General features: G+C 40.8%; 1 protein-coding gene across 1 annotated transcript in view; it reads left to right on the forward strand.

Annotated features, from left to right (window-relative positions):
- Window positions 1-13,070, forward strand: part of LOC124615420 (tyrosine-protein kinase Src42A) — a 203,416-nt gene that overhangs the window by 171,782 nt on the left and 18,564 nt on the right. Inside the window, exon 2 of the mRNA XM_047143293.1 lies at window positions 11,736-11,857. Within this exon, the coding sequence (XP_046999249.1) occupies window positions 11,736-11,857 (122 nt within the window). The remainder of the gene's footprint in view (window positions 1-11,735; window positions 11,858-13,070) is intronic.

Raw genomic sequence — 13,070 nt, forward strand, 5'->3', positions numbered from 1 at the left:
AAATCTCCGTCCTAACTCCCCTTATTGTACGCACCAGTCTGCGTCCGCTGGTTTCAGTACTGCAGCAGCATTCCATTCAACGACCTGTGGGGGAAGTCTGAACTGAGATGATTCCCGAAGCAGAAGTAGGCATTTCATCGACACTGATACAGGACCCTACAACATTTCTCCACACATTATCATCTTCGGTTTTACACACACTTGTTGTTCCCACCTACATTTTCATTACGGTCACAGTTACGTCTTCTACTCCACTCTGCTCCCCATTTGTTAGTTTTTATGTTTCTCCAAGTAGTTTCCAACAACCAACTGTCCATTGCTGACTCATCAACTCGTCGTTCCTGGTTGCTTTCTGCATTGAAAAAGTATAGTTGAATCTGGCAGTACATGCTGATAATAGATCTCTCGTAGAAGCATTTTTATTTTCCCGTCCATTCAGTCATTGTAATACGTACGAAATTTTCAGAAGTCTGAACGTTGTGCACATTCTTGTACGAGCATTGGAAACGTCACTTCCAGGCAATTAATCGGACCAATCCACGGGAAAACTGAACGACGGAACTGCTTGCCCCAATATTTTCCCATTGCGACATCTCGGTGTGATGCTAACTGATCAGCCTCTACGCAGAACTGATCGTAGGAATGCAAGTTATTTGTAGCAGTGATGTGTGGACTAAACAAACACGAACGGAAGCGTATGGTGACGTTTCCACGCGGAATCTCGAACAGCAAATCTTTACTAGTGCCGTTCTTTTTTCTGCTGAGAAAGGGTTTCTCGTAAATGCAGTGTCAAGAACTTGAGTTAATTTGTGTGACTTATTTTGTTGAAAACTGACATGGTGAGACGGTGAATATTCGAAAATGCAGGTAGATTCTTATAATTAAGTAGCTCAGCAACCAGCCAGTGTTATTAATGCTATTTATTAGGTATAAACAGCGCAGTTGCCAGTTTCAAAAATGGTTCAAATGGCTCTGAGCACTATGGGACACAACTTCTGAGGTCATTAGTCCCCTAGAACTTAGAACTAGTTGAACCTAACTAACCTAAGGACATCACACACATCCATGCCCGAGGCAGGATTCGAACCTGCGGCCGTAGCGGTCTCGCGGTTCCAGACTGCAGCGCCTAGAACCGCACGGCCACTTCGGCCGGCTTGGCAGTTTCGAACTGACTTGTTCATCCACAGATGGCTGTTCACATTTAAAATTACATTGCGATGTATTCTTACATGTGAAGTTCACTGTTTGCGGCGAAAGATAAATGACTGTTCTTATTGTAAATGGACCTAACACTGATGTGCCAACGTAGTCAACTTGCTAAGATCAGAACAGAATTCAATGAATGTGGCATTTTTCAACTTAGACAGTCATTTATTTATACTTTTCCTCCGTTTCACAACGAAATTTCGGCTGCTTAAGCCATTATCCAGTGTTTATTTTGGAGAAGGTGTTATAGGTATAAAATGTGTTTCCATTCGTTTTGGTTTACGGATTAACTCTCAGGATGTCTTGACATTAAAGCACCGCCGAGTTCGAAGTAACCTTCGGTTGTGACCAGCTTTACTCCCTTTTCAAATTCATCTGGCAGATAGCAGTTTCTGGAGCGATACATATATTTTCCTTCCTTGATTTCTGAAGAGAACTCTTGACATCTCTGCTACATCCCGCCATTACAATTGGCCCTATCGAAATGGTAACTTTGTAGTGACGATCTAGATTGAAGACATGTTTCGGTGCGTACTTTCTTCATAATTCGCAATAGCGACCGCTTTATACTCGTGCTTATTGTTCCACTCCGCGACGAGAATCTGTGAAAAGATATCTGCCATTGTTTTCAGCACTGAAAGAGAACCTGTGACAAAAATAAGAAAGACAGACATTGTGAATTGTGATGTGTATTGAAGCACTGTACGAACAAGTCTGTTCATCCGTGGTAGACAGAAGCGAACTGCGCAGTTCTTCTTGAATAAGGTATTTCAAAAAATGTGATGCGTCACACACGATTCGTATGAAACAAGAATATGATCGTTGGCGTTAACTAAAGTGTTGTTGGCGAGAAATTGCTCGAGTATTTTATTTTAGTGTCGTCCAGGCGCGCGTGGATTTGGAAGCTAGACATCACTATTTTGTATTCTAATCTCATAATGTGTTCAGTCGGAAGAAGCTACATTTTTTTTGTTATGCAACATGCTTTAAAATAGACTTTTAATTGCAAAATCATGTTTCTTGCGCATTTTACCATTTGAGCTCCGAGATATTTTCAAGCCACTAATAATATTTTTGAGAATAAAAGCGAAACTGTGTTGAAGTAAAGAAACACGTCGCCGCTCAGATAAAGATCCCAATGACTTGTTAGACGGTTAAGTGAGGGTAATAAAACTTAAACACATACACAGTTTGTGAATGACAAACAAGTATGAACACTCTTCAGTACCCTTAGATATGGAGCAATACTTGCTAACTTGGGCGGTGGTTTGATATTGCTGTGAGCTGTCGACTCCGCAACGGAAAATACCTAATGTAGGCGAGGATCGAAATTTGGATTTCCCAGCGAATAGCCAGCGATTCTCTTCTGTCTTCTCACGCGACGCTCTGTCTACTGTAACTGAGACTGCGTAACTGATGTCGGTGAGTCAGTGAGCAGGAATAAAATATAAAGGCTGCTAAATACGTTGCGTGTCCATTGCGATGGAAACTTACCCAAGCAAAAAGACATGATGCAGAAAATTAAAACGTGAAATTACGGTAACTAAGAATTTATCTTCGGCCTTGGAGCCAGTGAGAGACGTACAAATTAGCCAAAGTATCGCCACTAAACAGCATAATTAATCTCAAGCAGCTGTACAGCAAATACCACGATGTATGATTCTGTACTACTTACATTCTCCTCGAGCCACTGTACAGTGCGTACGGACGGTAGGTACTCTTTGTTCAGTTTTATAGTCATTCCCTTACCTGTTCCATTCGCAAATAGAACCAGGGAAAACAATTGCTTGTATGCTTCCGAGCCAGCTCTAATCTCCATTGGATCACGCATAAGCGTTACGTATTCACTGGTGTGCAAAATTTAAAGACGAAAGTAACTTTCATATAATGTGTCACTGCCAAGTAACAGTGCGCGATGAAACTTGTACCTTGCATAGAAAGAACAGCTACAGATAGTACAGAAGGTAACCGAGAGAAATACGCAATGAGGGGAACAGAAGTGACATTTTTGTTCAAAGACTGTAGTTACATCGAAGTCACCGCGATTTATGATTACAAAATGCAGGACATGATCGTTGGTACACATGGACGTGATGCAATGCGTCTCCACAACGCATTCCACACGTGCTCGGTGGGATTTAGATGTGGGAACGGCCAGGTCATTCCATTCGCTGAATATCTTCGCGTTCTAATAGCTCCTCCACCAGCACGGTTCGATGTGGTTCGCGCAGTCATCCATAAAAATAAAGCCAGGGCCGAAGCAAGACGCAGATGGGAAAGGAATTCACGGGTGAGTGCACCTTTTATGAAGATTTGGAGGTCAGTATGCCCAGACAGTATCAAGACCCACCATACCATAGCACCTGGACCACAAGAGCGAGCATTCGACAATGTTCCTGGGCGCATTTTGTGTTCCCCCTCTCGCCATTAAAAGCTGCTCAAGTTGTTGTACAACCATAATTAAGACATCCCCCCCCCTCCCCCTCCTCCATCCAACTAAGAACTGCCACAATCACATAAAGACATTTCCATGCAATTGCTGTATACAGCTGTTGGCAATAAGTTGTGTTGAAATATTTATTGCACTCGTCATCATAGCGGCATTTGCGCATTACATGCAGTTTTTATTGCACGTACGTAACAGCCGTCATTGTTAGGGGTAGGGGATCCCTGCACTGACGTAACGGTAGTACATAAATATGCACAGCGCCCAAAGACTCCGCAATACGTAGTTTCAGCGATCTACCTCCGAGGTCTCGACTGTTAAAATCGCAGCATTTCTTCCGAAGATTACAGTGTCTTTAGAAATAGGAGAAAATGTCACTCAATGTTGCCAAGGCACTTTTGAAAATGACAGAGAGGAAATTAGACGTAGTCCTGATGGAGATTGTCTGTATTTGGACTCCACGTATTGGCAGCCAAACTTTCGTTGCATTACGCCCCGCAGCTGCAGCAAACGTGTGACGTTGCTTACAGCCGTGTGCTGATTCTTGTATATCTTTGATTCGCTGTCGCTTGTGAAACGAGCCGCCACCGGGAATGGAACCGCGCTTGTCAGGTGTCAGCGGCTCAAGGTGAACAGCGGCGTTGCCAGCTAGGTGCACTCACTTTCACTGGTTTCACTCCGTTAGCCGTGGCGCAGGAGTGCATTAGAAGCGGAATTCTGCCGGCCATCCGAAAAACGGCCCGCTCCGTTTCAGATAATAAGTTTCTGCCGCACGAAGCTCGTTTTACAGCTGCGACACCTACAAGGGAACCTCCCCATCGCACCCCCCTCAGATTTAGTTATAAGTTGGCACAGTGGATAGGCCTTGAAAAACTGAACACAGATCAATCGAGAAAACAGGAAGAAGTTGTGTGGAACTATGAAAAAATAAGCAAAATATACAAACTGAGTAGTCCATGCGCAAGATAGGCAACATGAAGGATAATGTAAGCATAGGCGCGCCGTGGTCTCGTGGTTAGCGTGAGCAGCTGCGGAACGAGAGGTCCTTGGTTCAAGTCTTCCCTCGAGTGATAAGTTTACTTTCTTTATTTTCGTAAAGTTGTGATATGTCCGTTCGTTCATTGACGTCTCTGTTCACTGTAATAAGTTTAGTGTCTGTGTTTTGCGACCGCACCGCAAAACCGTGCGATTAGTAGACGAAAGGACGTGCCTCTCCAATGGGAACCGAAAACATCTGATCGCAACCGATTCCTCCACAGGAAAACACGTCTGATATATTCTATACGACACTGGTGACGTCATGTGCGTCACATGACAGGAATATGTTGTCGACCCACCTAACTTGTACACTTGGCGAATGGGTAAAAAGATTCTTTTACCTTTCCCGATTTCGGTTTTCTTGTGGATGTGATAATCACTCCCAAAAAAGTGATGAAAACATAAGTGTTTGTGACATAAACTGAAAACAGAAAATAAAAATTTCCACTCGATGGAAGACTTGAACCAAGGACCTCTCATTCCGCATCTGCTCACGCTAACCACAGGACCACGGCGCTCCTACACTCATACTGTCCTTGATGTTGCTTATGTTGCACATGGACTACTCACTTTGTATATTTTGCTTATTTTTTCATAGTTCCACACAACTTTTTCCTGTTTCCTCGATTGATCTCTGTTCAGTTTTTCAAGGTCTATCCACTGTGCCAACTTAGAATTAAATCTGAGGGGGAGGTTCCCTTGTTAGATACACACTTAGCAAATCACAGAGCGGTGATTGGCAAGCTACACTTTATAGTGTGATGGAAGTTAACCATGATAATACCTGCATTCGTAGACGGAAGAATGATTGCTTATTTGCGCCTATTTGAATTGTCTTTTAATCAAATTTATTTTCGCTGCGCAAATATTATGCAGCGAACGGCAGAATGTGGAACATTCAAGTAACTAACTGCACCCAATTTACTGAAAACTCATATAGGAAAAAAGAAAAAAAAAATGTACCATTGGTTGAAGATGTTAACATTGCCACTTTTGACAAGTAACTGCCATCTACAGATGTGCCATGAAAATTCACATTAGTTTCGCCCAGTGAGAAAGAGAAACCTTTTTATGGAATATTCATACTAAATTTGTCTATGACAGTGACTTGATGAAACTTGTTTTTTTATGAATACGAGTGTGGTTTGATAAGTCTGGTAAAAAATAAATAAAAAAAATTGTTTTGGAAACAATTTACTTCTCGACACAGCCTCCTTTGAGAGATATACATGTGGTCCAGCGTTCCTTCAGATTTTTCATCCCATCGGAAAAATAGGTTCTGTCAAACTCTCAAAATACTCGGTAACTGCAACCATCGCGTCCACATTTGCTGAAAAGTTCTTGCCACCAAGCCAAAATTTCAGATTAGGGAACGGAAAGAAGTCACATGAGGGGCGAAGTCCAGTGAAAATAATGGATGAGAAACCAATTGAAAGCTCAGTTCATGCAATTTCGCCATTATTATCGCTGTTGTGTGGTGTGGTGCGTTATCCTGGTGAAAGAGCACTTTTTGCATGCCAACTCTGGTTCTTTATTCAGCTAACGCATTTGTATTCGGATGCTTTACATTACCATATGACGGGTTTTGTTAATGGTTTCCTTTGTGGTGACCTCAGTTGCACGACCGTAGCGCGCTTCGTCTTTTATGCTTGTCCGACCATCTTAAATTCATTCAAGCAATCCAACAATGAAGCGTTATAGGATCCAGTCACTTCGTTCTGCCTTTTCCCAAGTAATTCGTAATGATTATTCCTTGAGAATCCCCAAAAACAATGGCCATCACCTTATCAGTTGACAAAATTGTCTTTGCCTTTTTCGGTGGACTTTCAACTGTCTTTGTCTATAGTTTTGACTCTGGTGCGTAGCGATGGCTCCAGGTTTCGTCAGCAGTCACAAATCTGTGCAAAAAGTCTTCCGGATTGCAATTAAACATCACCAGACAGTGTTGTAATGTTGTGCTGGATGCGCTTTTGGTCAGCTGTGAGCAATGCGGCACACACCTCGCTCACAGTTCCGTCATAGCCAATTCTCCGTGCAGGATATTATGCTCTCGCTCGGCTGAAATGCCCATAGTTCCAGCAATCTCCCGAATTTGTATTCGGATGCTTTACATTACCATATGACGGGTTTTGTTAATGGTTTCCTTTGTGGTGACCTCAGTTGCACGACCGTAGCGCGCTTCGTCTTTTATGCTTGTCCGACCATCTTAAATTCATTAGTACAAGGTAAATGGTTTGCAGTGATCCGCGTGAACTTCATACATTTCTGTTTGGATTTTTTGCGGCAGTCCAAGCCTTCAAATCAAAATGTTTAATAAAACCATCAAACTCGGTTTTCTCCATTTTCAATCGCTCTCGTCGCACTGATCAGTTCAGACGGCTGTCAACAATGATCTGTACGCCGTGCATTGTTGAATATCTTTATGCCATCCTTTGAGTAATCAAGCTAACGAATCATGAAGGCGCAACAGAAATGTTCCATGCCTTCATGGAAATTTATCAAAGTTATCAAACTACCCTCGCATTTCTTTCACAATCTTCGACCCATCTTTTTAACTGAAGTGGGACGCTTGACTTAGAATTCAAACGATGACAGTCCTTAGAAAGTCCGTTTTTGGAAATGTGAAAAGGGAGATAGCGATTACCTCAAGAAATTATATTTACACATCTCCCATTTCAAGTTCCTCGGTGCCACCACTTGAAAGGCAGCGTAAACCGTTAAAAAGATTATTCCCCGTATTCTGAGAGCGTATGTGCTATGACGCGGCCTTTTGTAAATCTTCCGTAGTGGACACGATCTTGAAATGAAGAAATTCGTTTAATGGTAGCAATATGGACATTCATTCTTCTGCGATATCATACGTGAATGGCATAGGTGGGAAGAGGGCAGGATTTGACACCGGGAAGCCTCTGTCACATGCCATGTGGTGAAATTGCAAATTGAAAGCGTATACGCAAATACTTTCCTAAAAGCGAACAGACCTAAGTTTATTCCCGCTTTCCTTCTGTATGCACATTAGATATCCCACACGATCTGTAGATGATAGATTTTACACTATTTATTTTCATGTATTCATGAAATACTATCAGATATTTACGAGCATCAAGCCAAAGGGCAGGATTAGAACTGTACAAACTCGTGAACGAAATTTATTTAACTGAGGAAGTTCCAACAGACTTTCTATATAATAGGCTATAATTAATACACTTCAACAGAAACAGCAAATAGATGTGAAAATTGTTCATAAGTTACGACAGCGCCTCAGTGAAACAAAACAGCTATCTAAACAATGTTGATAATTCTCGTTAATCACAGTGCTTGATCGAAACGGTAGATAACCTGAGGTGACGAAAGTCGATACGCACAAATACAGATGGCGGTAATATTGCGTTCACAAGGTATAAAATGGCAGTGCATTGGCGGAGCTGTCGTTTGGTCTCAGATGATTCACGTGAATGGCTGTCCGACGTGATTATGGCCGCACGATGGAAATTAACAGACTTTGAACGCTGAATGGTAATTGGAACTAGACGCATGGGACATTCAATTTCGGAAATCGTTAAGGTATTCAGTGTTCAGAGATGCACAGTGTCAAGAGTGTGCCGAAAATACCAAATTTCAGGCATTACCTCTCACCACTGACAACGCAGTGACCGACGGCCTCCATTTAACGATAGAGTGCAGTGTCATTTGCCTAGTGTCGTCAGTGCTAAAAAAACAAGCAACGCTGCGTGAAATAACCACAGAAATCAATGTGGGACACATTACGAACGTATGTGTTACGACAGTTCGGCCAAATTTGGCATTAATGGGCTGTGGCAGCAGACGACTGAAGCAGAGTGCCTCTGCTAACAGCAAAACATCGCCTGCAGCGCCTCTCTAGAGATCGTGACCACATCGGTTGGACCCTAGATGTCTGGGAAACCGTGGCCTGGTCAGATGAGTCCCGATTTCAATTGGTGGCGCAGACTTCACATGCCATGGACCCAAGATGTCAACAAATCACTGTGTGAGCTGGTGGTGGTTCCATAATGGTGTTGGCTGTGGTCCAACCCAACCGATCTTTGACTGGAAGTGGTTATGTTTGGCAACTATGAGACCTGCAGCCATTCATGGACTTCATGTCCCCAAACGACGATGGAATTTTTATGGCTGACTATGTGCTATGTCACTGGGCCACAATTGTTCGCAGTCGGTTTGAGGAACATTCTGGACAATTTAGGCGAATGTTTGGCCACCCATACCATCCTACCTGAATCCCATTGAACATTTATGGGACATAATTGATAATTCATTTTGTGCAAAAAATCTTGCATTGGCAACACGTCCGCAATAATGGATGGCTGTAGAGGCTGCATGGCTCAATATTTCTGGAGGAAACTTACAATGATTTGTTGAGTCCAAGCCACGTCACGGTCTGCACTGTGCCATGCAAAAGGAGGTCCGGCACGATATTAGGAGGCATCCCATGAATATGTCACTTCATTGTAATTTATTGTGGATTTTAGTCTGTGATGACCATCTTCAGATCTGAATGGAATAAAAACAATTATGCCAACATGACAACATCAATTAAAATCAAAAGCAGGATATGTCCATCATGTCCACAAATAAAAACTGTAATATGTCACTAACTACTACCTGATGAGACTATTGACACCATACTGCCCGGTGTAAAAATTACTGCACTGTCAGACGAGTATCACGTACTCAAAAAAATTGTGAGAGTACTTGAATGAAGAATGGACTTGAAAATTCATAGTCAAGTAGGAGAGGACCAGTTTGGTTTCAGGAGAATCTGGGCACTCAAGAAGGAATTTTAGCGCTGGGACTAATAGTGCAGGGCAGATTTTGAAGAAAATAAGGATGTTTCCTACAGCATTTGTATATTTGGAGAAGGTTTTGAAAATGTGGAGTAGAATTAAATTGCTTTTATTCGCATCAACTATACTGACAGAATGGTAATCCATTCTCTTATTAAGACCTACTTATCAACTTTTTATTAGAGCCATGTTAGCAGTAGAAAAGTACTGAAGTCAGTGTTCCAAATGTATCACAAGTCACAACAGAACTGGCTACCTGAAGGTGACTTAAACATAAAAATCTGTCATAATTGAAAAAAATTACTTGCGATTGTGACTGAAAATAAAATTGTTTTTACCAAATGATTTACTCCTTTTGGGGTAAAATTGTCTTGATATCTTTATTACGAAGCGACTATCCTGGAACTCGGAACCAGTTGCAGGATGCCTATCTAATGGCTTTCAGGGGCAATAAAATTTCATTTTCAATATCTCACATTTAGTGACTGAATTACAAATTTAAAATGCCATCATAATCTAGCCATTAAGAGCTATAATAATATGTTAAAGGTTTAATGTGGGAAGTGAGCTATTAAAATTAGAGGCTGTATGTATGTCTTACGGCAGTGAACTGATGGCTTGCAAATACCTTTATTCATCCAGTATTTGAGAGTTCCAACAAACTTTACACGTAATTACAAACTTTAAAAGAAACTTTTTCTCGCTGATAGTGCCCACAAAATGATTAAAGGAGAAAAAGTTCATTGTTTGGTACAGTCTCACTCTTCATGCAGTACAACTTCAGTATCGGACATGGCAAATGGCGGCCTGTCATCAGCTGCTAATGTGTTCCAGCACACTATAGATATCACTCTAAAATTCCCTTCAAATGCATGATGATATGCCAATAAAATGGACGAAAAAAGGTTTTATTGCACTCTGTACAATAACTAGAAACTGGTCTTGAGTGCTGAAATGAAGGTCAGTGACTCCATGAGCAACTCAGAGAGGGGATGCAGCTGTCTGTTTTTGACTGCACGTGCTCTGATATGATGTCATCCATTCCCAAGATGAGAGCTACATTGCTCATGGCACTAGCTCAGTACTTTCTTTTAGAGTGCATGTAACATAATGTGCAAGTGTAGAGTATGGGAGATTTTTGAGAAGCTGTTGATGTAAAGGCATCCTGGTCGAATGGTCAAGTGGACTGACTGGTAGTTTATCGGCTCAGTTTCTATTCTTGCTGCTATGATTTCGTCTTCTTCTTCTTCTTCTTCATCATCATCATCATCATCATCATCGTCATCTTTCTTTCTTTCTTTTTTCCTTCCATTCCTCGCAGTGTTGAACTATTAGTTATAAAATGTAAATGTGTTCAAACAGTTTTTTCATATGCCACCACATTGTAGCACATTGGTAAAATTTTGCGTGAGCTGCCATGAGTTTTAATTTATTACTTCTTTATTGTTGATTCTGTTCTGAACACACTTTGCCGATTGTATCTGCATGTCTCATTGAATATACATCCAAAAATTACATCATTGTGCGACGCATAGGTCAGATGATAAGATGTCATAAATACTGAGATGTGTGGAAAACTTGCTGTTGCTTGAAATGAAGTACAAGTTACCCAGACACTATATTTATCCAGTGTTTCATAATGAGAGCACTTAGTGACATCCAGCAAACTTTAAGTACAATTTTAAACCTTTTCTAGACTTTGACTTGCTCACATGCTTAATGTCAAACATTTAACACGTTGACTCATTTGTAATACAGGGAGGTTTGATTCATTAAATAATTGGGGATTTACTGGTGTTTTATTAGTTGTACATAGTTGCAAGTCTTGAAGGTATTTTTCCATGGGATAGTTGACGGATGAATATCAGAAAATTACATTTGAAAGAGTAGGAATTCTAGTCTTGGTGTGGTGTATGCCAAATAATTTTCTGCAGCTTTCTTTCAGTAGTATGTGACTCTGCCAAGTTAAATTATTGAGTGTAATTCTAATAATGCTTCTGTTATGAAATATAAGAAGTTAAACTTTCCATCTAGTTAAAAGATACAGCACATAAAGTTTCATGTTTCACTTTTTTTCTTTCTAGAAAGCTATAACTATCATTGTAATCTTAAGTGGGTGATCATATGTAGAAGGGATAGAGATCAACAATATTTGTATGTGACATATGATTAAATATTATTAAATCTTGATCTGGTGTTAATTTTGTGAATTTTTTTTGCAGGTGGTATTTTGGAAAAATAAAACGAATCGAAGCGGAGAAGAAATTACTGCTACCAGAGAACGACCACGGTGCTTTTCTGATAAGAGATTCTGAGAGTCGTCGCAATGATTATTCTTTGTCTGGTGTGTATAAGTCTACTTCAGTTTTCTAACTTGCTTGCGTGTCTGTACTTGTGTACATTTGACATGTGTAGGTTTTTAAAAATTAACAGTATCTGTTATCAGAACTTACTGGGTTCCTGTGCTACTTTTATGGTACAGATGGATAAGCATTCATCATTGCATTTGGCACATGACTTGCTTATCTCACACATTACTGAAGTTTTTAACAACTGATTTACATTGTGAAAGATCAGTGGTTTAATTGGATTTTAACCAATTTTGAAAAACAAAATGTTGGTTATATAGACATACAAGGCTACTACAAGTGATTCATTCGTCTTCAAAGCTCTGTATTTTCCAAAGTGTTACTTGTGCACAAATATGACTGAAGCATTATAGAACAATAAGCTCATAAAGTTCGCATTTTGTACTGTACAAATGTTCTGCAAGTGTCCTTCTGGTCTCAAACACGTCCAAGCGGTAGTCAAGTTTGTTCCATACCTTATATAGCAACATTGTTTCAGTAGTTATCACTGCAGCATACTCGAGCTGTTCCAATGTTTTTGGCTGTGTGTGTGTGTGTGTGGGGGGGGGGGGGGGTGTACATTAATATAATCCTTTATGTACCCCCAAAGGAAAAAAAATAGAAAGGTTTTAGGTCAGGCAATCTGGGGTGGCCAATCTAGGATAAAACCACATCATCTACACCACGAAGCCGAATCTAGGTAGTGTGAGGAAATTTGTCTTTTAGGCAGTGACGAACACTGATGCCCCAATGAAGGGGTGTCCCTTCTTGTTGGAAGATGAAATTCAGGAAATGGGCAGTCAACTGTGGAAACAATCAATTCACACAGAAGAAAAATGGCCCACAGAGCTACGTCTGTGACATCGCACAGAAAACATTAACCTTCGGTGAATCTCATTTGTGCACACAATTTTGTGAGGATTTTCAGTGCCCCACAGTCTCACATTGTAGCAGTTAACCTTTCTAGTTAACAGAAGACAGCTTCATCACTGAATATCACCTTCGAGGTGAAATGTTGATTTTCTAATGCACAGTATTGCACTAAAGTGACTGCTTTCCATACCCCAGTGACAAAAGAGCAGTTGAATGGACAGAATAATATCCCCATAAGACGTTATAAGATGTCAATAATGGTAAAACATGGGTGATCAAATGTAGCTGAATTAAAATCAGGTGATACTGAGAAATTAGATTAGGGAAAGAGACAAA

Source organism: Schistocerca americana, chromosome 5, assembly GCF_021461395.2.
Source record: "Schistocerca americana isolate TAMUIC-IGC-003095 chromosome 5, iqSchAmer2.1, whole genome shotgun sequence".
In the NCBI taxonomy this organism is placed as follows: Eukaryota; Metazoa; Arthropoda; class Insecta; order Orthoptera; family Acrididae; genus Schistocerca; species Schistocerca americana.